Here is a 26697-nt window from a genome sequence, read left to right on the forward strand (position 1 = left end):
TTGATTTTGAGACATGCTCTTTAAATAAACTGTTCTTTCTATATTTGTGATATTGCCCACTTATTTAAGCGTTAAGAATTAGTTCTAACCATGGAGGTTTGTCAATCTACTTCCAGTTAAAAGATTCTCTACTTCTACCACCGTTTTTTAGAAATCTACTTCAAAGTTAGCTAAGTTTTATTGTAACTTAATCACTCAAGGGAACAGCTGTTTAAATTTTACTTGTCGAAACTTTGAACTGAGCTTTATTGGAGCAGATCTCACGTTGCATGGACATATTATATTAGCTTAAATAATGGTAGGTAGCACTGTTAGGAGAATACTTCGTTCTCAATTTCGTTGGATGCCTCTAGAATTTTTAGATTGCACAATACGGAGAATTTCACGTGCCGTCCTAGTGGGCTGCTTTGTTGTAGAGCCTTCGGTTGGCTGCTGCTAATTTGCCTTGTATAATATTGCTTAAGGTGTGTAGTTTTAATTGGGCACTTCCTTCGATTCCATTTTTCAAATGACATCATCAGTTCACCTGTCTCATAATCCGAAGCGTTACTGATGTTTATTTAACGTTTTAGTGATTTTTGCGTAATTGTGTGTGTCCTATGAGAGGAATTTTCGTGTTAACGTGTGGTAAGCCTGCAAACGATTAAATTTTTCAGGGTTCGGGAGAAGAATCCGGACAAGACTCTGGGTCCGATTCGGAAAAAAACACTTCCATATCGGCTTCTGAAAATGAGTCGATCCAAGACGACGAGAGACCCAAAGAAAATAATAAAAGCACCGTATCTGGTTCTCAATCTGGTTCAGGATCTGGATCAGATAGGTATGGAATTAAGTAGCAGTCTTCGGTTGTATTGCATAGTAGTATTTGACCACACAGAACCCCTCTTAATATGTATAACTATTACCTGATATGCGTGCAGCGACTCGGGATCTAGTTCTTCAGCTTCATCAAAATCTGGAAGCCCTGGTGGAAGCGGATCAGATTCGGAATGTGGCTCAGATAAGTTGTCCGAGAAGAAATCCAGCCCAATCAAATCTCCTCGGAAGGAGAGAACCTCTGACTTAAAACAGGTAAGGTCATAGAGTCACTTAGCTAATCACATGACCTATTAGGGAATGGTATGGTAACGGTATGTTTATAAAAATGTAATTGGGGAATGTGGTTGTTCTCATTATATCAACGATGTGCTTTGATTTGGCAGCAGTGTGGCTGCATACTTTTTATTTATTAGGTGGATGGGGTATCTTTCAGTTAAATCGTGTGCTTGACCGTGGGTTTTCAGTAATTTCCTGGGGTACTTTGTAATATACTGGAAAATGTAGTCGGGACTAGGTGCGAGATGAGTGCTGGAAACGAGTGACATAGAATGAGTTCTGTGAATAAGTGATTATTGGTGTTATATAAAACGAGTGGGTATTAGAAATGGCTGTGAGATGAGTGCTGGAAACGAATGACATAGAATGATCTCTGTGAATAAGTGATTATTGGTGCAATGTAAAACGAGTGGGTTTTAGACAAGTTGTTGCTCTTTTACTCTACATATTTGTATCAGGCCATGAAGCAGCTTCCGATTTTGTCATTTGCAATGGGAAGTATCGGCAGGTTGTGAAACTCTAAGTGGGCGACTTATTTGCTGACAGCCTCCAACATGTAACTGACCGACAGATATTTGCCAAGTCAGGGTCGTTGGCGTGAGAAGAGAGAACTTTTCTGTTGTTTACTATACAGTCGTCGCTTGTTAGTAAAAAAAGCGCCAAAGCACATTAAAGTTCAAGTTAGTTCTAAAGAAGGTTAATTTCGACAATAATTGATAGCTTTATAACAAGCTTTAAAGGTACCTAGGGTGACAACATTTCTTCAATTGACTGAATGACTTTCTTCTGGATTCTCTTTGTGTTTAGCTGTGCGTTTTTCAGCCTATTAGATATTTTATGCATATATTCTGTTCCACAAAACTTGTTAGTTTTTTGTTCAATTAGCAGTAGGAAGCTATGCACACATCTCATGTCAATTTAGAAATTACCGTGTTTCATCTGTCCCTTGGGACCTGATAAGCCTTAATTCATTGTTGAAGTTCATACAAGGAAATGGTGTATAATTCTGAACCTTAACTCCACACTTCATTCATTGTTATTAAATTGGAAGTTGATGTTACAAGTTATCAACCAAATCTACAGTTCGAACCCTAATAGGCGAGTGTGTCCCTAGCCATGTGTGTAATACTGTAAGGGTCAGTGGTCTTGTGGGTGCAATGTTTTCTTTAATTATTGTCATTCGTATAAATTTAGCTGTTGTGTTGCAAAATCAGCGGTAGAACTAGGTAAGCTGCAATTACATGCTGTATCAATATTTTTTATAATACAGGCATTGAGTGATGATAGAAAATACTTAGAACTTTGTAAAAATGTCCCTGCTGCTATTCTGTCATCCAGTGGATTTGTATTCAACATTTTATAGTATGATTTATCTGTATAGACATCAGAGGGGATCCTGTACCCATCCGCAGCGAAAAAAATTACATTTAGCTCATTAAGATAAAGTAAATATTTTATAAAAATAAAAAAATATTTCTATTGATGAACAAAACTCAAATATTAAGAAAGCCTTGGTTGATAGCTACTTGTAATAAGCATTGTATAGAAAGCTTAACATACTGGGGGAAATGTATTAGTTTTACGCTGACATTGATATAATTTTATTCAACCATTGGATTAGAAGGTGAGGTCACCAAGAGATTTTGAGGGCAGTGGACTTATGATTGATTTTAGGAATACTCACACTCTATTTAAATTACACTTTATTCTAAATTTTAAATCACTTTGCTAAAGATTGTTAGATAGCAAGAAAACTAGAATATTACATTAAATCTAGATGAATTGATCAAATTACACATTCCTAAAACTTGTGGCTCTTTACATGCCCTGCCTCATATCCCTTTAGAGGCTTGCGTGGCAATATGTAATGAACTTTAAATTTTGCTCTTTTGTTGAAAAGGTTTCCTGTGACATGAACCTGACTGGAGATTCTGATATGTATCACTCCACAGTATTAAAAATGTTAATTAATTTTGGGGAAAGAAACTATGACAACTTTGTTATAATTTTTTGGTATTATTTGATTGAAAAAATACTAATTATATTGATATTTTTACAAAAAAATTTCATAATTCAATGCCTGTTATCTGTAAAAGTGACCCTTGGATCTCGAAATAAAATATTTAGTGGAACTTTTCAAGCATTTCTATTCTTTTACTTCATAATGGTTTAGAATAGCCTGAGAGAATACCTTGTTGACTGTGGCTGACAAATTAGGACTCATTAGGGTATGCATCTTTTATCTACTTTATTGTAAAAATCAAATATTAAAAGTTATAAATTGCAATAAACGGGAAGGAACGTTTGCATGTATATGGGATTAAATGACTAAATGTAGTTGTTCATTAAATATTTTTTCATAAATGGGAATTTTCTTTTTTAAATCTGTTAATTTCATGTTGTATCTGAAGTGGAATATAAAAAATGCACTTACATAGTCAACTTTGGACATGCCGATAAATTCAAGGTCACAAATTTATGCTCTTTGTAAATGAAGCTAATAATTTTGTATTGCACAGTACCTGGTACTTTTCATTTATTCTGTTTTAACATATTGCCAAATTTTCTTTCACCATTCAAACAAGCCAGCTACTCTAGTAATATGCTTGTGGAGATAAAAAGGTTACATTGAATTATTAAAAATATTTTATATTGAATTGATACATTTTTCTTTTTATTAAGATATAATGGAGTGATTAAAGTATTGCAAATCATTAATTATTCCAAAATGGGTTTATAGGCATCAAAAATGTGAAAATGGGTTTGTGAGTTGTTTAAAAAATCAGAAAATACTTGGCAATTCCAAATTAAGGGAGTGTGGATTCACAAAGTATTTTCAGCTTGTTAAATCATACAGAGGTTCCATTAAGTCACACTGGAAACCATTTCCTATTGGCAAGTAGGTGTTCCAATAGGTTGGGACTCTTATAAAAATGAATGCTTACAACTAATTAAGTTATAAGTGAGCTAATGATTCCTGTTCTCTGAGGAAATATTTATGTATGGAGAAAAACCTGTTATCTCTAATGGGGCAACTCTATGCAAGCTTACTCCTAATTGATTTATATTGTGACACTGTAGAATATGTAATGTTAATGAGGTTTTGAATGATTGAATAAAATTACGAATGTAAACATTGTAAGTTTCAGCTGCATTGAATGCCCATTAATTTGGTGATTTGTTATTTAAGCATAGTATCTGATTATTGTAAAATTTTTTAAAAAATTAGTTGTTGGGCATTAATTTAGTCTTTATTTGGCCAATAAAATTCATATTATTGTAATCTTAAAGGCCTCAAATGAACTTAATCTCTTCTTTCTGGGCTTGTAAACACTGGTAAAGAGCATCACAGGCATAATTCTTTCCAAATTATTACATTTAACATCGACATGAATACTTAGTATAATTGTGATTTTTTGACTCATGGTAAGTTTCATAATGTCTGTTCAAAAACAATTTTTACTATATTTTCAGAGAGATTGTTTAAGTGCTTTTCCATTTAAATCAATTCCTCTTAAAATTCAACTTGTGCATTACTATTTCTCATTAGAGCTATTATAATATTCACCTAATGTTAACAGTTTTCCTCAAATCCATGAAAAAAACTTATTTTGCTCAGTAATGTATTGAAAATATATTTATATGAATAATGTAGTCAAAAATTATTCATTCACCATATTTCACTTCTTTATTCTCACCAGTGGAGCCTCTTCTCTTAATATGGTGCTTAGTATTCATGATTGTGTGAATTCCAGCCGCTAACTATTGATGAACAGGTTATGGAATACAGGATTCATGCTGTGAATGTCTTGATTTACAGCTCATTTAATTGTGCATAATACATGCTCTTATTATAATTATATAATGGAAGTATTGTAACCAACTAGATTAATCTTGGTACCTATTTGTTTGGGATTAGGCACACCTGGCTGGTGTATACATATTTTATATGTGCTGCCAAACTTGACTTAATTATGAAGTATGACTTCATAATTTTCCAACTTAATGCTTTGGTAAATTTTAGGCAAGTGGCAGATTCCCCATCTACGGATATTATAAACTTCCTCCTGGTACTGTAGTGTTTTCTTTAAGAAGTTGATATTAATGCAGAGTAAATGGATTACTTTATTTTTATGGAATTCATCCATTATTCATAATTTTATTCCACTATAATGAACCTTATTGTAACAGGTGGCTTATTTAGGTAATGCATACTGAAAGTTAGGCTGGAGTTCATCATTTTATGAATGTTTTATCATTTCATGACTTTTTGTATCTAAGATTTCTATGGATAATGGATTGATGTGTAGAGGTGTAGATTATGTATATGGATGTATACTTGTCATGGAATGGCAAATTTCATGAGGTGAGGGATATACATCATTCCATTTGTATTTGTGGGACTTAATATTTGGTGGTTAAATGTCCTCTCTATGAGGATGAGAAATGGGAAAATGTAATAACTCTTCTACTTCTCTGATTGTTTCATCTTAAAAGCTGTTATTCTTGAGGGTTTCTAATATGATATTTGCACCTTGAAATTATTGCATCTGTAATTAAAACTTCAATTTTTCTATAAGTGGTTTGCTCTGATTTTTGAGCATTATTTCTGGAGAATTATCTGCAAGGATTCCTGGGTAGACACAAGGGTGATCTGAGAAGTTCTCAGCCTGATGATGAAAATTGCGTTAAGGTTTAAAAAAAAATTATTTGTCAGCATAAATAATTGCCTTTAATATTAATGCATTTCATCCAGCAGTGTTCTGGCCCTGGTGGGAGTCCAAGGGAGCCATATCTGATATATAGAGTGGATATTCCAGCCCTTAATTAAACCTTCTTTAAAGAAGAATTTAATCTCTGCACAATGCTAGATTTTTTCCATTTCTTACAAAACACCCAACAACTGATTGAATTACTGCCTACGCTGGATTACTGCTGGATGGAATGCATTGCAATTTCACACGGCTTCTACTCACAGTTGAGCCAGCACGAGAGAAAATTATTCGATTAGTGATGCCATCTATGGGCTGGGCCGAGGACTTATCAGAGCACTCTCATGTGACTATCTCTGTGTATATGCAATGTGCATTAATTTCTCAGGTCATGCACCACTTTAAGTTGATACTGCAACAGTTTCAGTCTTTAATTTCTGTTCCGTTCTGGCTGTTCCGTCGATCCAATTGGTGAAATCTTGCTTGAAATGAAAACTCTAGTGTATTGTCTATTTGAATTGTCATATCTTTGCCAAATATGAGGGTATGGAACTTCTTAGTAGCATGAACTATGGGAGGTGAATAGATTGATATTTTTTCATTAGTATTTTATAATGTTATGCATTGATATTGAAAACTCACTAACAGTTTCAAGTACATATGGAGTTGAAACATACAAGAAAATTTCTTATTTCAAATTTTTACTTAGTCCAAGATTGAAAATCCCTTAGTTCTTGTTTTAGATGAATAAATTTATAACAAAAAATTTGAAGTTGGTAATTTCACAGTATTTTATTTATTCTCTGGGTTTTGACGTTCAGTGCCAATCATCTGGTGGTGATGTTGAACGTCTAAGTAAAGTGTGCCATTACAATGTTTTATTTTACCCTATAAAATGCATCCATTCCATTAAGTCTTGCCTCTAACCACCAACAAATAAGTTTACTTAGTAAGTTTAAACTTGAAGTTCACAATTTCCATTATCTGATAACCCAAATGTCAAAACTTTTCCCTAAGTTGTTAATTTCAAGAATAGGTTTTTCCTTTTCACCCAGGAAATATATAAATTTGAATAATTTTAATGGTATCAGCTCATTTTGGTTTTATGTATGATGCCATGATCTAAAAATGTGCACTGTTGCTCATTAAAAGGCAAATGGCTGCACACACATGGTTTTGTTTGAAAGATGTGACTTTTTAGTCATAATCTCTGAACCGTAAAGATGTTATATTATGGATTTTTACTTTTAATGTGATGGTATCTTCTTCAACCTTCTGAAATTGTATCTTGAGGAGCTTGAAAAACTTTTTAGGTTTCAATGCAACAATTTTAAAGTAAAAATCATTTTCCTTTAATAAATGATTATTACTCGTTGAAATTGGTGCTTCGTAATGTGCATTAGTGGCTGACTCCTTTAAATGTTACTGCTGTGGCGGCATCTCCCGCTGTTTCGTAGAATTTTTAAATTTCACAGAATTTTATCATGGAGTTTCACTTAAATGTGGCAACTTTACGTTACATTCGTGATTGAACCCACCATTCCACTGTAAAGTTTGGTGAAATGTACAAAGGTTTTTTAAATTTACCATTATTATTTTTCTTTACTAATGGTATCATGGTATGATGGATAATTAATTTATAGCTGACATATTTTAGTTAGAAAGTTAACTATAGATAATAAAAGCTGACTGAGTCTGTTAAGAAGTTACTAGACTATATTAAATGGTTGACATGAGTATCAAAGCTTTTTAACATGGTGGTTATTGATTGTATTTCCTGCAAGGTGTTTTAGGTGTCTTATGAGCATATTCAGAGTTGTTATTATTACTCATCTAATTAAATTTTTTTGTTGAATGTTTTTAGCAGATTTATTTCCAGTTGAGTGTATAATACAGCCAAACATTAAAAGTTGGTTGAAAACACGTAACTAGCCCTTCATCTTTTATGATGCTGTAAAAATTTTGAAATCTATTTTAACCCTATTTTTATGCTAAACAATACAGAGCACCCGGGTTATTCTTGATAGAATTATAATCTTTTGTTGAGTCTCTTATCTCAGCTCCTGCTAAATTTAGAAATATATCATTGTATGAGTTACATGATTTCACTGATTTTCTATGTTCAAAATTAATGATGAATGAATGAAATTACTTTTATAATGTATTTTGCTTAGGATGTACTATTTTAAGGTTGTTCCTGTTCACCAAGAAATAGTCATGTAACAAGTTTTCTTCAGAACGAGCTTTAAATTATGCTTAAATTTAATGTTAAAGTTACAGAAATTTTGAATTTTGTTTTATTTTTCATATCATCACAATCATTTATTATTTGTATTTGTTGTTCTGTAAAAAAAATCATTAAAATAATTTATGACCCTGTTCATAGAACAACCTATTACAGTGCTGGGAGGAAAATCCTGATGTGTATGGCATACGGAGGTCAGGCAGGTCTAGGAAAGAGCCAGAGAGATTGAAGGTTGCAGAAAGTGATTCTAGTGACCGGGGTAAACGAAGGAGCCACCAGTCAAAGTCTCCTAGAAAGTTAGTATTGCTCATGTATTTATTCTAAAAATATGTGCTCATTTTTTGGTAATATATACTGAGCATTTGGTAAATTAACCTGATAGATTCTGTTACTACTAATTATAAATTTTTTGGATGAGATATTTTGCCCAATCATTTAATTTTGTTTAGTTCTAGCACATGGAATTCAGATTCTTCTGGGTCAGAATCTGATGAATATGGAGAAAAGCCAAAGCAACAGCATCATTCAGTTCCTTCCAAGTCTAAAACCCTTAGGTCACGAAGTGAGCATCAAGCTAAGAAAAGTAGTCACAGACGTAGGTTAAGTGAATCATCTGAAGATGAATCTAGTTTTGAGAGTGATGGAGATTGTAATCGCCGGTAAGGCTAATTATCTCATAGTTTTGCAACGTTTTTCAAATAACTTGGATTCTAATTCAATGATCATATTTTGTAAAAGGCTTACATCACGGCGTAGTGCTGCTCAAGTCAGCTATAAGGAGGCAAGTGATGACGGAACAGGATCAGAGGATTTGGTTGATGTTGAATGGCCTCAACCAGAGATCCCTGTGGAAAATGATAATTCAGAGACAATAGAAAAGATTATTGCTCAAAGGAGAGGGAAAAAAGGAGGTTAGTGAAATCACTTAGTTTTACATGCATTTGTATGTATGTGTATGCATGAATACTTATATAGTGACCTCTCAGTTTACAATTTAGTTGATCCCAATAAAAACCTTCATTTAATGAATTATCATGAAATGTAGTTACATGAAAAATGAAGTGATGTTCTTAATTTGTTCCAAAATTCAAGTAGGTTAGTCTACAGTTAGGAAATTTAAAATTGGTGGTAATTTTCTCTCAAATGCTTATGTTTTGTAAATGTTAATAGCCCCTTGTGTAGTGTACATCAAGCAATCTTGGAAATTCAAATGTCATTTTGTGTGTGATGCCATTGCTGAAACATTATTTTTCTGATATTTTTAGCCACAGGAGGTATTACTACAATATATGCTGTTGAGGAAAATGGAGATCCAAATAAAGATTTTGATTCAGATGATGAGGAGCAAAGTGAAGTCCAATACCTTATTAAATGGAAGGGGTGGTCCCACATCCACAATACTTGGGAGTCAGAACAGTCACTAAAAGATCAGAAAGTGAGTATATAAGTTAGATGAGAGCAACTGGCACGAACTTACTGTATTAAGTTTTGTGAGCATGGTAAGTGTAAATGGCTGATGGGTATGTATGATACTTTGGTGATGGAATAGTGTGTATTCTAGGTTTAATGATGTAAAAATTCAATCAGGTGTAAATTAGTATGAATCTGTGATAGTAAATGAAAAGGTTATTAAGTTACTCACAGACCACATATGAATGTAATGTATATATTCATATCAAAAGCATTCTTAAAAATTGTTTTGAATGTTAATTTGCATATACATTTGCGATTTAATCTCATTGTTTCAATCTTCTTTCAATACCTTTTATATACCTTGCATTTACTATGACTAGTCTGCACCATTCAAGTAATTTTGTAAGTGAACGTTTCAATTTATTTCATCAAAATTACTCACCTTCTTCTGCACCTGTTTGCCACATTTTCAAAAGGTATTAGTTTTGAGCCTACTGATTAGTCTTCAGCATACATAAACATATGTCTAATAAATCTCTCCAAGTTACTGTGCATGGCAAGAATATGAACATGCATTTATGAGTCTTCCTTTGCTACATGCCGTCAGTCTTGATTGCATGTCAGTATATTTCTGTGGACTCATCTGCATTGAAATTAATTGCATGAAATGAATTGATTACTCATCAAATGCATCTCTTCTTGATGTTTCTTTTTCAAAGGAGTGTTACCAATATATGTTACATTTTTAGTGTAATGACAATATATGTGAAGTGATAGATGGAGAAAGTTTTATTTGCTAGTTTAAGCATTCATGTATCTATTCTATTAAAGCATAATATGCCCATTCAGTATTTATTAGGTTATTTAGATTCTGAAGTTAAATGACTTCATACTAAATATTTCATCAATATTGCTTGATGAAATATTAGAATGAATGTCCTTAGAGCTGTGTTGAGTTTGTTAAATTGGTTTGGAATTAATGGAAAAATGAGATAGTGTTATCCAGATATTGAGAAATCTTTCTTAAGCGCCTCCTGCTAGGTGTTTAAAAAAAGATTGGCATTTTAGGAAGAAATGGCTGTATAGAGATTTAAGTAGTTTAAGGGAGAGGAATGAATTTACAACTTTAATTCATTTGATTTTATTTGGCTATGCACACATGTATTGATACTGATTGCTCTAATATGCTCTTCACAAATAATATTTTATTTTAGAAAATTAATTGTACAATTTTTATTTATTTGAAAAGCAAACTTTTTTAATTGAAAAGCTCTAGTAAAAAAATCATTTTTTTTTCCTTCAAACTGCCTATCATACCCATTGTATGCCAAAATTGACAGAAATTAGTTATTAAGTTCTATGATCAAACACCAGGGTGGATTGTGTCATGTGTAGGCATCAAAACTATGAATATTTAATGTTTTAGAGAAGTGAAATTGTAGGTTTATCTGTAGACCATTGCCAAACGTTATCAGGATATTACTTTCTTCAATAACATATTATATTACCTTAGAGAAAAAATCTTCATGAATAAACAATGCAGCAGCCTATATGTTTATTTTGTTGTAGTGATGTCAAGAACCTTTCTTCCCAACAGTGGAGAAGCATGTGTTTTGAACTATGGAAACTATCATCTTGTTAAATATGCGACATTTCCAAAATTTAACTTGTTAATTGGGTATGTGAAACCTTCAAAATGGATATTCCCATTCTTTGGTTTTCCTTGGCTGCTTTTAATAGAAACCCAGGCAGTACTTATGAAATATGGGTAAAACAAAATATGATCATAATTTAGGTAGGTATAATAATAACTGGGAAATGTTCACAATGTTTTGTATCCAAATTCAGTCAATGTTATTTCCTGTAAAGATTTTGGTTTCATCATAAATTAATGATGGCTCTCAGAATAGCTTAGCAGAAAATGTGTTTTCAAAATTTAGTAGTGCCAGGGATGATATCCTCTCCTGGCCTTGGGTGTTTTGCACGCATATCTTGATTCTCTTCATCATTGAGAAGGGCCTTCTGGCATAGAAAGTGTATGGTTGAATGGTGATTATCATTGAAGCAACTCCCTGTTTTACCAGAAACAGTTTCACTATCTCTGTTGTTGCCAAATAAATTGTACCCTTACAATGCTGTTCTTGTACATTTGACTCTATAAACAAGATGCATAATTCACTTTCTCTAGCTGGAAAAATCAATAAGGGTCCCATTGCTTCTTAAATTTTTTATTTGATTTTTAAAACGGTTTTCACTCTAAATTAATTATATCATAGTTCATAGTGTGTGATTTTCCTTTGTATGAAATTTGAATTTGACAAATTTCAAAATGCTCTTTTATAATGCCCAAAGAAGAATTAAAATAACTTTGAATTTCCACAGGATGCATAATTCACTTTCTCTAGCTGGAAAAATGAATAAGGGCCCCATTGCTTCTTAAATTTTAAAATATCTCTTCTGGAAATTTTTTATTTGATTTTTAAAACGGTTTTCACTCTAAATTAATTATATCATAGTTCATAGTGTGTGATTTTCCTTTGTATGAAATTTGAATTTGACAAATTTCAAAATGCTCTTTTATAATGCACAAAGAAGAATTAAAATAACTTTGAATTTCCACAGGCTAGAATTTCTACTGTCCATTAGTTTCACTGCCCTGTCGCATCATCTGGTCTGGTCCGAGTCCAGATGATGGTAAAGTGTAGAGTAACTAGTTGACAGTTAAAAGTCTAGCCTGTGAAAATGCAAATATATTTTGATTCCTCTTGTAAATTGCAAGGGAATTCCACTAAGCCTCAACTATATCTCCAAAACTCCTTTATGAATTATCTTGTCTTCTAGGCTCTACTGAAATAGTAGCTAGCCTCATTGTTTTTACTGGAGGGGAATCATTCTGGCTATTGGTAATTAAATAATATACCCTTCTCAAAACATTATCAAAGTTTTCTCTGAAGTTTGATAAATAAACGGAAATGTTTTCTACACTAACTACAAAATTTAATTTCAAAAACCTTTTTTGATGTGAAACAAATCAAACTGAGGAGATGCAGATGAGGAAATGTTGGGGGGAAAAATATTTTACAGCTGTGAACAAGCCTTGTGTCATACCAAACCAACCACAATAATTGACCCAAGGTTGGCTTGATAGGTAGTGGTTAGGAAAATATTTTTCACAAGTTAATAAATGTGAAAGATTGAAATAATACTTAATTCATTGTGTGCCCACACATTGCCTCAGGTTATATTTGAACTCTTATTTGAAGGCCACTGTATTATCTAGACATTACTGCTATTATCTGCAGAACTAGTTTTTCACTTTTACATCCTTGGAAGCAACTAATATGTTGAACCAGGGAACTAGCTGATAGGCCATTGTATCTTTGATATATGTAAATCTTTCCTCAATATAGGCAACAGAGCAGGATTGTGAATTGTTAAAATTTTGCATTAATGTCGCCTGCTAATCTTTGCCTGCAAAATAGTTGCCATGAAAGAGGCCTGGCAGCCTTTTTGTTTATTTCATCAATCTCAGAAATGAGTAATTTTGAATATTGCTTGGCATTCCTGAAAATAAGTTCAATTAATTAGGTGATTTAGGAAAGCGGTGAGAAGAAGAGGGCTTACCCTCTTTTTCCATCATTGTTATTCTGTCAAGTCATTTACTTAGGCAGTGTTGTGCACAGTGTGTAGAGAGGCCAAGGTTCTGCAAAACAGGTCAGGTGGTGCAGAATCATTACAAATTTATTAAGTTGGGTTAGTGGAAGAATAAAAAACTTCTTTTATTTCCTATTTTGGCATAATCTCTCATCTCCTTATTCTGGTACTACTATCATGTGGCCCCTATTGTTGAATTTGCTAGTGCTGATTATCTTGAGTTCCTGTTAGCTGATTTTATTAATGTGTGATAGGGGAAGTTGTTATTCCATGTAAATGGAACAATTACTCTGGATTGGGGATGATGGCGGATAAAATCATATGAAAGGATCTTAATTGGATTTTGAACTTCTACAAATATGCCTAAAGAAATTTGTATTTCTGGAAGTTAATTTCTCATTGTTATTAAATCAGACTTTTATGTTTTCAGCGGGAAACAATTAAGAATTTCAGGTTTTTAATATTCCTTTTGATGTATGAGATTTTGTCTGCATTTCAACGGGATGATATTTTGATTTAGTGGGAATAATGGATAGCGGCCAGCTTACCAGTCTCTTCCTTCATACTACGTATGAGTATGTGAAGTTAATGTGTGTTTTGTCTCAATACACTGGACAAGCAGTTGGCAAGCAACATAGGAGCTAGGTGATAAGAGCTCATGCATAGTCAGTCATAAGAAGTCAAGATTTAGACATGTTGTTTAGTATGCATCAAAATAATTTACCAGCTTGATTATTTTCTTCTACATTTTCTAGTCAAGTGTGTGAATAAATATTTTGATTATGCCTATATGAGGCAGTTGACTTCTGAAATGAATAATCAAAAAAGACCTTGTTCATTTTACTATATTTTCACCATAAAAATTCACAATAAAACAATATGGGGACCCATAGAATGTTTTTATCATGTTAATCTGGAAAATGGAGCCCTAAGGACTCATTCTAATGAGGTTATTCTAAAAGTAAATTTGTGGTCGATTTGGTGGGAATTTAAACCTTAGGATACATATTTCTACATTTCATTTGTGTAGCAATTATTCTTTCATATAGCCCTAAGAAATGTTACTCAATGTGTTCAGTCTGGTGTCTGTTATTCCTTAGGAAATAAGCGTGAGTTAACCTTGATCCCAAATGGTATCAATGGCAAGTATTAATAGCGTAGTCATTTTAATCTAAATTTTGATTCATATTCTTCAGCATTACAAGCACCAGAAATCACTCATACCTCAGCCTTCTGAATTTATTTGGGTTGTGAAGTGTTTTGTTTAATAAATTAAATATTTCATGAAATATGAAGTGATGTATGTTTAAAGCCAGCAAATGCTTCATAAGTGTACACTATATTTTAGGTATTTTACCAATACCATTATATATGTGCATTCAATATATGATTATAGAAGACATTTTCATTTAAAAATGTATTTTTAAGGAAATATTGTGTGATAAACAATCATAAACTTTAATATAGGATTATCAATTATAACAGTGCAGTATTTATTTCCAATACAAACTATCAGTCTAGTATAAATATTGCCATATTCATGGCACAACTGTGTGGCAACATTGTTGTGGATATATTGAGCTATAATTCCAGCATCATCATCTACTATGTTTTTGTAGCAACTATATCTTCATGTGACAAAATCCATGTTGACAATGTAGTTTGTATTTCCTTTATCATTCATGGTGAAAGCGTATTCATATCATCAACTCTTGACATAATGGTTTCTTTGAATTAATCATCTTAGCCCTGTTGAAATATAATAAAATATGGAACTGGTGTTGATAGTTCATTATGTTGCACAGTCTTATTAGAAATTTCAATAAATCAAGAATCCCTGTACATACTGTTTTATGTAATGAAATAGATCGTACGAATTTCAATTTTTCCAGGTTGATTACCTTTGCATGCATATATCTGAGATTGATACCTTTTAATAGGAGTGAAAGGTAATGGCATTTAGTGTGACAATCCGGTCCTTTTAATGTTGTAAACCCCTTGTGCATTTTTCCATTAATTTCATAATGAATTTTGTGCTGGTCTACTTTTTGAGTAAAGAACTCATAGCATACCTTGAATGCATCTCTGAGCTGAATCAAGTATTTTATGAATAATGCTCGCCCCACTTGTGATGACATTCATATTGTTTATCCTTTCCATTTCATCCTGTTGTAGTTACATGTGTGTTGTATTTTGTTGAGACAGAAACTGCCTGATTTTGTAATGCTCTCCCCCTTCCTTTGCTTAGGGAATATATAGCAACCATAAATTCTAAGGGTATGTCAATAATAACATTGTCTAATTGATTGTCATGCTTTGGGGGCTTTCAAAATGTTCTGTACTATGATTGCCATACTTCATTGGTTCAAAGTTGCACCATTGTACACGTCAATATTTTCTAATGGTTGAGATAGGAAGACCACCTTGCTGAGTAGGTCAGTGCCAATCACATGATTCCACTGTCTTATCCCTGAGAAACATTTGCTCCCTTAGACACCTGAAAACTGTTCCTTCAATAAAAGCCTAGTTTTATTTTAAATATGATTTAAAATAATATATAATATAAGTTTCTATTCAATTATGTAAGAAGTCTCCAGAGTGATGGCTAAAATGTGTTCAATACAGTTCGTATTGACCATTGATGTGATAAATTCTATGCGATAAACCTCTAATATATCTTTGTAATAGCAAAAAAAAGAAAATTTGAAGTAAGCAAAAATTAATTTGTTCTCTTCATAATATTGAAGACTAAAGCAACCAACCGCAATGAAAAATAATACTTTTAAAAATAAAGAATGATTTAGTGGGCAATTATGACAGTGATCAAAATAACCTATCTGGTACTTTAGGGTATATTGGCAAATATTTCAGAAACCAATTAAGTGAGAAAAAATTACTTGATGTATGCATGTAAAACAATAATTTATTGGAATTCATGAAATTGCCATTATTTTGGCCTAGAATGGGAGAAAAGTTGACTTGAAGTTAGAATGCATGGTCAAAATGGCTGCTCATATGATGAAAGCAGATTAATAATTGTATACTTTTAAGGAGATGTCAAAGTCAAACATTACACCCTTTAGAGTTTAGTGATCATAATAAATGTTATGATTGATAAATTCTACTAAAGAAACTAATGATGTTATTCCAGTCATGAAATTTCCCTCACTTTCCATCGCAAAACCGAAGACTGAATGCATCATTTATTCTTTACCATTCAAGATGATTCTCTATTGTATGATTTCAATTCATTACTTTATGAGTTAGCATAAAATTGAAAACAGTGCCTCCATTCTTGTGGATTGCAGATAGGTAGACACTATGTGTAATTCATTCTTTATTATTCATCTTTGTTGGCATGACATTAACTTATGTTTGGCCCTTTCTCTCTGGAGCATGTGAGATGTAGTATAGTCATTCTTCTCTAATGATCTTTCCTAAAATCTAATGTACCCATTAAATTCGATTTATGGAATGAATAGCCATTTAATAGTAGCTATGAATACTCTCCTATTCTTATTAATTCTTGTAATTAATATAAGTTAGATATGTGTATCACTCATATTGTTTTTCTGAGCATTTTGCTCTGTAGTAATTTATGTTATATATGCCTTTTTTGTGCTTCCAATGTAAATAATTCATCAATACACTCAATAGTCATTCATTAAAAATCCATTTCTATCATTGGTATGCTACTTCGTGTACTACATTTCATCATTTCTATATAATCCTTAAAAATCATCAGTGTGATTCTCAATTACAGCTTCATAAACTATTTAGGCAATCATTCACTGTTGTAGAAGTATTATTGTAAATCATCCATTGACTTTAACTTGATGTGCATTAACAGTTGTTTGTACATGTTGATCATGTGTAGCTTTTTTGTTCTCCTTGTTTGGCAGCATTTTATAATGAAGAATTCAGCATACCAGGGTGTCATGGATAATTTAGGCTAATTTAAATTTCATGACTAATTTTTAGCTTTTTCTAATTATACCTGGTGGTATAATTAGTGTTATGATTTTCAGGTCAAAGGCTTAAAAAAGTTGGAGAACTTTGTGAAAAGGGAGGATGAGTTAAGGTATTGGAGGCAGCATGCCACCCCAGAAGACATAGAATATTTTGAATGCCAACTAGAGCTGCAACATGAACTCCTGAAGTCATACAATCAAGTTGAAAGAATCATTGGTAAGTGTATATTTTGATTTCATTAACATTAGTATTAATTGTGGTAAAGATGTGTTTTTAAGTTTCCATATTTTTTGGAAAAGGATGAGCTCAGTCTAGAAAATACAGATTTCATTCCTGCTGGGTCACTAGAGTGTTCACTGGTTTTATGCAGGAAACATGTTTTGTCAGTTTTGTCTTGTGTGCTGTGCTTACATAGGTGTGTTGGTGGGCAATCCATGGGGAAAAATTACTGAAAATAATTGTTAATTTTAAAAGCCTCATTTCAGGCTATTGTTCATGAAAGATGTTTTTAAAATTAATCAGGATTTACTATTTTGAGTGGCTCTTGAGGCATAAGATTTCTTGGTTTAGCTTTGCATCACCTTCTTTGTTAAACCTAAATCATATTCAAGTCATAGGTTTAGGCACACCTTTGTCAGAAGGCTTGCTAGTTCTGCCGAATTCAAAATGGTTATACTTTCATGGCTAGCACCTAGTTTAATATCCTTAGTGGATGAAATTTTTCTTGTACTGTTACTTTTATTTGGATGTGCAATGTACCATCATGTTTATATTTTCTGGCTCCTTGGTGATGTTCATTGTGAAAGCAATTATTGACCTATAAAATATTATTGTCTAGCCAAAACATACCTTAACTGGTAGAGTACCAATTATAATAATAATTTAGTGCTAGGTACTTGCTATTGCCGAATTTGCCATTTTTATTGCAGTCCCAATTCAATATATTTTATCGTATAGTTACAAAATACAATTTTTCAATTCGTAAACTAATCAGATTATAAATTTCAGCTCAGTTTCAGAAAGCAGATGGGCCACACCCAGATTATTATGTTAAATGGGAAAGTCTTCCATATGCTGAAGCCACTTGGGAAGATGGCTCCCTAATCATTAAAAAATGGCCGAAGAAGATAGAGACTTTTCGTGAAAGAGAAGACTCTAAGAGAACACCATCCAAACACTGCAGGGTTTTAAGGAGTCGTCCAAAATTTGTACCTGTGAAGAGCCAACCTGAATACATGGGTGGAGATCAGGTAAGTTTTTTTTCTAAATCTTCATGGTGTATCACTCAAGTTATAATTTCCAGAAAAGGGAAACTGGGAATCACTCAAACTGTGAATTGTTTAGCAGGTCAGATTGCTGAGATTTACATAGAATAAACTCAAGAGGTGCTGGAGAACTGAAAATCAAACCTCTTGAAATGTAATGTGGACGCACCTTGTCTACTCTTATACCATCATACAGATGAAATTATTTTCAGTTGGATGTTAATGCAAACAGTATTCCCTCAAATTTTAAGGGTCATCACTTTCTAATGGATATTAAAACATGCTTTTGGGAGTCCCATGGGGGCTTTAGTTTTTTCTATTGCATTGTGATAATTGAAAGTGAGATTTGCACCATCTGTCTATTGAAATGCTTATATTTCCCTAAATGTTAGGCAGCTCTCTCATTTGTAGGTGAGATTAAATACAGGGATAGTGGTGGGTCATGAAGTCAGTAATGCCTGAATGGATCTAAAAGGTACCTTGTTAGATGTTGCAAGTTTGGTTCAATTTTTTTGAATGGTTCAACTTCATAATCCCTGGTAATAAACCTCAAGGCCAGTTTGACAGGCGAGAATAGAGTTCCCATTGTAGAAGCCCTGTTCAATAAATGAAGCTCACATGTATGAGTAGGGAGTTCAGGTTCTGTTGTTTATGCAGCACAGCCTGTGCTATTGCACTCCTATTGGAGATCAATGTGAGGGGTCAAACCAGGCTAGTTTTTTGCTTTATATTTATAGATATATATCTGTAGATGATCAACATTTAATATAATTTATTCACCATTATAGTACATCCTCCTAACATTCTTGATTTCTCTTGGCTGTGTAAATTACTTGTATACATATTTTTTATAATACACAATCCTAATAAGTCATGGGCTATTTCTTAAAGAAATATTTGGGAAAATATACTATGTAAAAGGAGAGGATGCTTCTCTCTTCTGATGTGAGAGGAGAGGATCGAAGCACCCAGAATCTGTGTTGAGCCTAGCTACTTGGTCCAATCACCTCCAGGACCTATTGTGACATGGGTTGACCTGTCTCAGCTGAAAAACTGACATTTGGGAGCAATGTAAGCTCTATTGCTAATTTTTTTAAATTTATACTACAATTTTCAAACTTACGGTGAGAATAGGAGCTAAATGTATATTTAGTTCGCTATACATTCAAAATAGTTTATCGGACCATTGAGTTGAAAAAACTTTTATGTAACCTTTTGAATGTTTGCATTGCTTTTTATATTTCTGACTATGGTTATAATCCTACAGTGGCTGAATAAGCAAGATAGTGAGGAAACCCCGAGGAAAATGTGGGTGGTTATGTTCTGATATGAAATATGTTATTCTAAATTAGTGAAGTTACAGTATTAGCAAAGGCAAAATCATTAGTCAAAGCTCCTAGGTTATGAAAACTGCATGTTCTGAAATGATCTTTATTTCATGTAATGAGTGAGGCCAATGTAAATATGCCACTAAAATAGTTAATAGTGCTGGTTTCAGTGAAGATGAGAGGGATCATTTAACAATTATAGGGAGTTTATGTTCCCTATGACACCATTGAAGGCTGCAATCTTCATTTACCGAATTATATAGCTCAAATTATGCATTATTTTCAAGCTGTTTCAAGTTGATTGTTAAATTAAGATATTTTGTAGGAGCATCATCTCTTATATCATGTACAAATGTCTCTTGGATATGGTGGTTCAAGGGCTGCCAATAATCTCTGAAAACTGAGTAGACATTGTTGATATAATTAGCAATATTAATGTAATTTGTGGATACGAGGGGGAACCAAAAGTAACGGGAATTGGGCTGCGGTGGGGAGCGAGAGTGGGGGAAGCCTTTGTTCGGCTGGTCGTATGTCAGGCTCATGCCTCCTGCATCAGTATGCGCAGCACCGTCGCTGTGACTGGATCGGTCCGTCCGTGAGAGCTGTTTCAGTGAAACAACTTTTTTCATTTTGGCAAAAAACGTGATGGTGGATTATTAAGAGCAATGCGCTGCAGTGATATTTTGTTTCCTGTTGGGGAAATCAGCCGTGGAAACTATTGTAATTCTCAAGAGTGCTTATGGGGAAGCTGCCCTAAGCAAAACCAGAGTCTATGAGTGGTTTACATGCTTTAAAAATGGTGAAATGTCAATTGAAGACCAACCCAGTTCAGGCCGCCCTTCAACATCAAGAACTGACAAAAATGTCGACAAAATCAATGCCCTCATTCGTGAAGACCAGAGCCATTGATCGACTCTGTGAGATGTCTGGAGTGTCATGGAGTTCAATTCAGAGAATTCTATCTGAAGATTTGCATATGAAAAGGGTTGCAGCCAAATTTGTCCCTTGCCATCTCACTCGCCAGCTCATACCGCCCTCTCCGTGATGTAGTTTTTGACAAAAAATGGCATGACATCGATTGCCCAACCCCCCTGGGTTGAGCTCCCTGTGCCTTCTTTTTCTTCGCCAGACTAAAAAGAGACATGAAAGGAAAGCATTTTGACACTGTGGAGGAGGTAAAACAAAAATCGCTAGAAGACCTAAAGGACATCCCGATAAATGAATTTCATAAATGTTTCAAACAATGGAAGCATCGTTTAGAGAAGTGCATTGTGGTTATTGGGAAATACTTTGAAGGTGAACAACATTTAATGTAAATATATTGAGAACTAAGGAATCCAGAACAGCATTCCTGTTATTTTTGGGTCTCCCCTTGTGTATCAGATGAAATGTGTATGTTGGGAGTTAAGAAAGTCTGCAAAACTGATAACTACCTAATTTTGATGGATAAATCATTTTTGTGTTCATAGTCTTGTTTTAGGCTAATACATTTCATCCAATGCTGCTTTAATTTTTGATCCATTCCAAATATTGTAATTGTTCTAGCTCTGCAAATTAGGCATTGGTTTACATTATTACCTCATTTGAATAAAATCTTCTTACTGTCAGCCATTTATTAATCAAATATTATTCCAAATGAGCCAAATTTATGGAATATGTGGGTGGAGAATGAGTTTAAATCATAACTTCATCAATTTTATGGACAAAATAGTAGAGGAGGAGGTGATGAATTGCCGTGATGGTAAAGGACTTGGTTGTTGGCCAATCATGGATGTTTTGCTTGCAATTTGGTTTTCAAAAAGTCTAATAATTATGCATAGTTTTCACATATAATGGTTTGACCCTTTTTTAAATGGTCGGTCATGATCATTCCTTCTCAATTCCAAAAACCTCACCATAACAACCCACATGAAGAAATGGTCTTCAAATTCTTTGGTGTATAATTCCCTTTGAAACCCATTGCTTTGAACTGTTCCCTGGTTTCAATAATGTAGTGGTGTGTCCATGTTCCATCTACCGTGATGAATTGTCTTATGTTCAATTGATTTTAATGGAATAGCTGCAAAATGGCCTCAGGACATGTCACATGATTTCATTTTTGGTTAACTGTGAGCAATCATGGTATCTACCTTGTGAATAGCTTTCTCATTTCCAAATGTTGATGCTCGAGAGTAGTTAGAAAAGTTCTCGGAATGGAATAGAAATAAAACTTACATGTGAAATTTTTTTATTTTTCAATATAGTCTCCCTGTATACTAATGCAAACTACTTAGGCTGTTAGTGCTTTTTTGAAGTGAATCTCCATCCACCGAGAAATATTTTTAGCTTGGGAAAGAGATGGAAATCTGATGGAGCCATAGTAACTACACTTTTGTGCAGGTGTGCATTGTCTTCATGAAAGATGACTTTCTTGTCAAATCTTGCCTTTTTTCATGTATGTTCTGCTGTAGTTGGCCCAGAAGATTATCATAGTGTTGTCCAGTAATAGTTCGACTAGTAATTGTTTGACTAATCTATCAGCAGAATCCCTTTTGCATCCTAGAAAACTGAAGCAATCACCTTTCTGGCCGACCATATCACCTTTGCTTTCTTTAGTGGTGGTCAATCAACATGTTTCCTCTGCATTGACCTCTGTTTTGTATCTGGGATATAGTAGTGGACCCAAGTTTCATCTGTTGTCACAAACTGGTGCAGAAAATCTTGTTGGTTGCTTTTAAAATGGGTCAGACATTACTTGGAAATTTCCATTCTGTTGTATTTGTGATCCTGCATCAAGAGTCTAGCAGATAATTTTCTCATATGCAATTTCTCTGTTAAAATGTGCTCTGCCCATTCAGATGACATCCCTATAGCATCAGCGATTTCTTGCTCTTTCAGTTGGCGATCCTCCATTTTATGCACTTTTTCAATAATTTCTGGGGTAGTGGCACATTTTGGCCGACTTCTACTTGGATCATCATCTAATCTCTGCGAACCGAACTTAAACTTGTTTGTCCCCTAGGAAACAGTTGAATATGAGGGAGCACAGTCCCCCAGAGTTTTCTGAAAGTCCATATGAATTTTCTTTGCTTTCATACCTTTCTTTATGAAGTATTAAATGACTGCTTGAATCTCATTTTTTTCCATCTTCACAAGTCACTAGATGGGAACAACAACAGAGAGGCATCCGCACCACAGATCTTTTACCAGAGCACTGACACCTTGTGTGTTTATGAAGGGTTGTTTATTAGTATGCAGAAAACTCGTTGCACTAGTGCTGACATCTGGTGATGATTCAGAGAACATTTCTTAACTACCATGGTATCAGGTACCCATTCATTTGAAATGTCTGCATAATTAGTAATCTCATGAATGTTTTACTCTTCTATCATCCATTCTATCATGGATTTTATCAATATTTTCCAGAGTAGGGACCTGAATCTGGCATCCAGAATGTTCAGTGGTACTTGTGTTCATATAGTTACGCTGAAAATTTAAAAACCACTTATAAACCATTCTAATTAAAGTTTTAGATTTATCATAATAATTATCAAGTCTCCTAAGGTGATTTGCCCTGTATAGAATAAGTTTTGATCGACAAATTAAATTCTTCTTAATCCATTGTTTGGAATTCACTTGTTTTGCTCGGATCAAATGAATTCTAGGCATTGGGTAATTCACTGATCTGGCTGAGACTTGGGGTGTGTTCCTCCATGAGATGCTACTAAATAAAAATAACTCTTAACAGTCTCAATGACTTACCTTGGTCTTTAAAACTACATTTGTAATTATAAAATAAAATAACTGAAGTGCCACCGTTCATTTTATTTTCTAGGTTTTGGTGTTGAGAGATTACCAGCTGGATGGTCTGAATTGGCTAATCCATTCATGGTGCAAGGAGAATTCAGTTATTCTTGCTGATGAAATGGGCCTGGGTAAAACAATTCAGGTAACAGTTACATTTGTATGCAAACTGCTGCACTTGTATGCACCTTAAAGCGAGGGTAAATGTATTAAAAAATGAAAATACCATGGATCAATTTCAAAATTCATTAATTATGATGAACAGCCAACATTAAGCTAAAACATGAAAACTAGAATTATAATTCTTTTCAATAGTAAAATTCACTTGTTATATGATACAAATTTAATATCACATGATCTGTGCAAACTTTTTGATGAAAATTTTAAATTTTCTTACCTGGGTTTGTCCAAAGAAGTAATACTACCTTGATCAAAAAGTTCCCGGAATAACCACCGTGTGGCGCTCCCATCGTTCCGATTTGAGTTCTGTTTTTTTTGTTAAATTGGTACATCTGTTGTTGATATTCCCTTTAAATCTTAGTGTCATAGCTTGACATTTGCAAAAGTTACGTAGCCAAGAGTACATCTATCTCTGTGTGTGTTGGCGATTTTTTACAATTGCAGAAATGGATTTAAATTTGCAACAACGAACTTGTATTAAATTTTGCGTAAAAAACGGATTTAGTGGCGCACGGACGTTGGAAATGTTGGAAAAGTGTTTCGGCGACGATTCTCTAAAAAAAACGGTCGTTTACCAGTGGCACGAGCGGTTCAGAAGTGGTCGTGAGTCAATCGAAGATGATGAATGCAGTGGCAGACCATCGACATCGAAAGTCGGTGAAAAAATTGATAAAGTAAAAGAAATGTTGGTCAATAACCGCAAATTAACCATCAGAGAAATAGCAGAGGACTTGAACATTGCCTATGGATCCGCCCAAGACATTGTGGTTAATGATTTGGGTTTCCGTCGTGTAGCAGCAAAGTTGGTGCCAAAAGACCTCAATTTCATGCAAAAAAGAGACCGTGTTGACGTCGCAAAAGACATGATTTGCGAGGCTGAATCCGATCCCACATTCATCAAAAGGATCATTACTGGAGACGAGACGTGGGTTTATGAGTACGACACGCAATCCAGACATCAGGCAAGTGAATGGCGTTCACCAAATGAGCCGAGACCAAAAAAACCACGTCGTTTTCAGTCAAAAAAGAAGGCAATGCTGACGGCTTTCATGGATTACAACGGTGTAGTGCATCATGAATTTTTGCCAGAAGGCCAGACAGTAAACAAAGAGTATTATTTGGGCGTTATGAGACGTTTGCGTGAAGCAATTCGCCGAAAGAGACCAGAAATGTGGGCAGAAAACTCGTGGATTTTGCACCATGATAACGCACCGTCGCACAGTGCTATCATTATTCGTAATTTTTTGACGAAAAATGCAACAAATACCATCCAACAGCCACCAAATTCACCTGATTTGGCTCCCTGTGACTTCTTTCTGTTCAATCGAGTTAAAAAACCATTACGGGGAATGCGTTTTAGCAGCCGAGAGGAAGTAATGGAAAAATCGCAGGAAGCACTGATGGACATACCGAAAACCGAATATAAAAAATGTTTCGAGGATTGGATCAAGCGCTGGCATAAGTGTGTTGCAGTCGATGGGGATTACTTTGAAGGGGACAATATAGATTTAGATGAATAAACTTGTATTTTTAATTTTCTGAATAAATTCCGGGAAATTTTTGATCAAGGTAGTATTCTGATCTTCCTTAGCAGTATTTCTGAGGCAGTCCTGAAATTTGCTAAAAACATATTAAAATGTTGAATGGTATAAATGCCATTGGCTGCATTTGCCCATTAACTCTCCAATCTATAGTTTATGAAAACAGTTGACTTAATAATGTCCAAATCAGTTATCATAGTGAATCATTGATATGAAAAAAATTTAAAATTCAACCAAAAAATCTGGGATATTACACTCAGCAATACCAAAATACAAGTTTCCCTTGGTTTTGAACCCTTTTTCCCTACGACACCTTTTCAGAAAGCCATTACTCTCTAGAAAAATAGATTATATCAAAAAATCTCCTTTTAAACGTAGCGTACCATACTATTTGTTGTTTCATAGCTCTAGTACCATTCTACTGTATGATTATTTTTACGTTCCCTGTTAAAAATTACAATATGATGAGGCTGGTTTTTGATTTATTGTTGTACTCATTTTTTCATATCACATAATGTGATAAGTATAAGCACAAATGTTAATGATCTTTAATAAAACTTGTGTTCTGGGTAAGAAATTATGATTCGGCCATTTGCCAAGGACAGGCGGGATCTTGATCTTATATGCATGGTGCTCTTTTTCTGGGTAAAATTTCTCTTAGAGTATTGTCAAAACTGCAGTAAATGACTGTCATTTATTAAATATAATTTTTATTTATTATTGGTTGATAATTTATTAACCTGGCTTTTGTTGTGATTCCTTGGCTAAAAATGGTATGGTTTTATGCAGCAGACTTGAAAATGGTTTAAATGTTTTATCGTTCCAGACAATTTGCTTGCTGTATTATCTCTTCTATACGCATCAGCTTTATGGCCCATTTCTTTTGGTCGTACCTTTGTCTACAATGACTTCATGGCAGAGAGAATTTTCTCAATGGGCTCCAGAGATGAATGTTGTCACATACTTGGGAGATGTTAATTCCCGGAATATAGTATGTCATGCTAAGTATTATCATTATTATTATTCTCCTTCTCCATAGTAATCAGAAGTTTTTTCATAATTTTTTTATTTATTACAGATAAGGCAGTATGAGTGGTGCTATGCAAGTTCCAAACGACTGAAATTTAATGCTATTTTAACAACCTATGAAATAGTGTTGAAAGATAAAGCATTTTTAGGAAGTTTAAGTTGGGCAATCCTTATGGTAGATGAAGCTCATCGATTGAAAAATGATGATTCATTATTATATAAAGCGTTGATGGAGTTTGATACCAATCATAGACTCCTCATCACTGGTACACCCTTGCAGAATAGTTTGAAAGAACTCTGGAGTTTACTGCATTTTATAATGCCCCAAAAGTAAGTTTTTTGAATAAAAATTATGTTTAGAATTGAACATTTTCATGGCGATTCTTAAATGCTTTTTATTGCAACCTTTAAGATGTGTTAATGTGCAAGAAATACATTCATATTTATCACACACACACATACATGTTTTTTTTTTGTCTT

General features: G+C 33.8%; 1 protein-coding gene across 2 annotated transcripts in view; it reads left to right on the forward strand.

Annotated features, from left to right (window-relative positions):
- Chd1 (chromodomain-helicase-DNA-binding protein 1) overlaps positions 1-26697 on the forward strand; it is a 50686-nt gene that overhangs the window by 1065 nt on the left and 22924 nt on the right. The window contains exons 2-12 of one of the 2 annotated variants that reach the window (XM_071591158.1): positions 657-820; positions 921-1071; positions 8194-8348; positions 8502-8711; positions 8791-8963; positions 9318-9487; positions 17148-17307; positions 18100-18341; positions 23499-23612; positions 26015-26179; positions 26267-26547. In XM_071591158.1, coding sequence (XP_071447259.1) covers positions 657-820; positions 921-1071; positions 8194-8348; positions 8502-8711; positions 8791-8963; positions 9318-9487; positions 17148-17307; positions 18100-18341; positions 23499-23612; positions 26015-26179; positions 26267-26547 — 1985 coding nt within the window. The remainder of the gene's footprint in view (positions 1-656; positions 821-920; positions 1072-8193; positions 8349-8501; positions 8712-8790; positions 8964-9317; positions 9488-17147; positions 17308-18099; positions 18342-23498; positions 23613-26014; positions 26180-26266; positions 26548-26697) is intronic. The other variant, XM_071591160.1, reaches the window with a different exon arrangement.

The sequence above is a fragment of the Hetaerina americana genome, unplaced genomic scaffold (assembly GCF_022747635.1).
Source record: "Hetaerina americana unplaced genomic scaffold, ioHetAmer1.1.p SCAF_42, whole genome shotgun sequence".
Classification (NCBI taxonomy): Eukaryota; Metazoa; Arthropoda; class Insecta; order Odonata; family Calopterygidae; genus Hetaerina; species Hetaerina americana.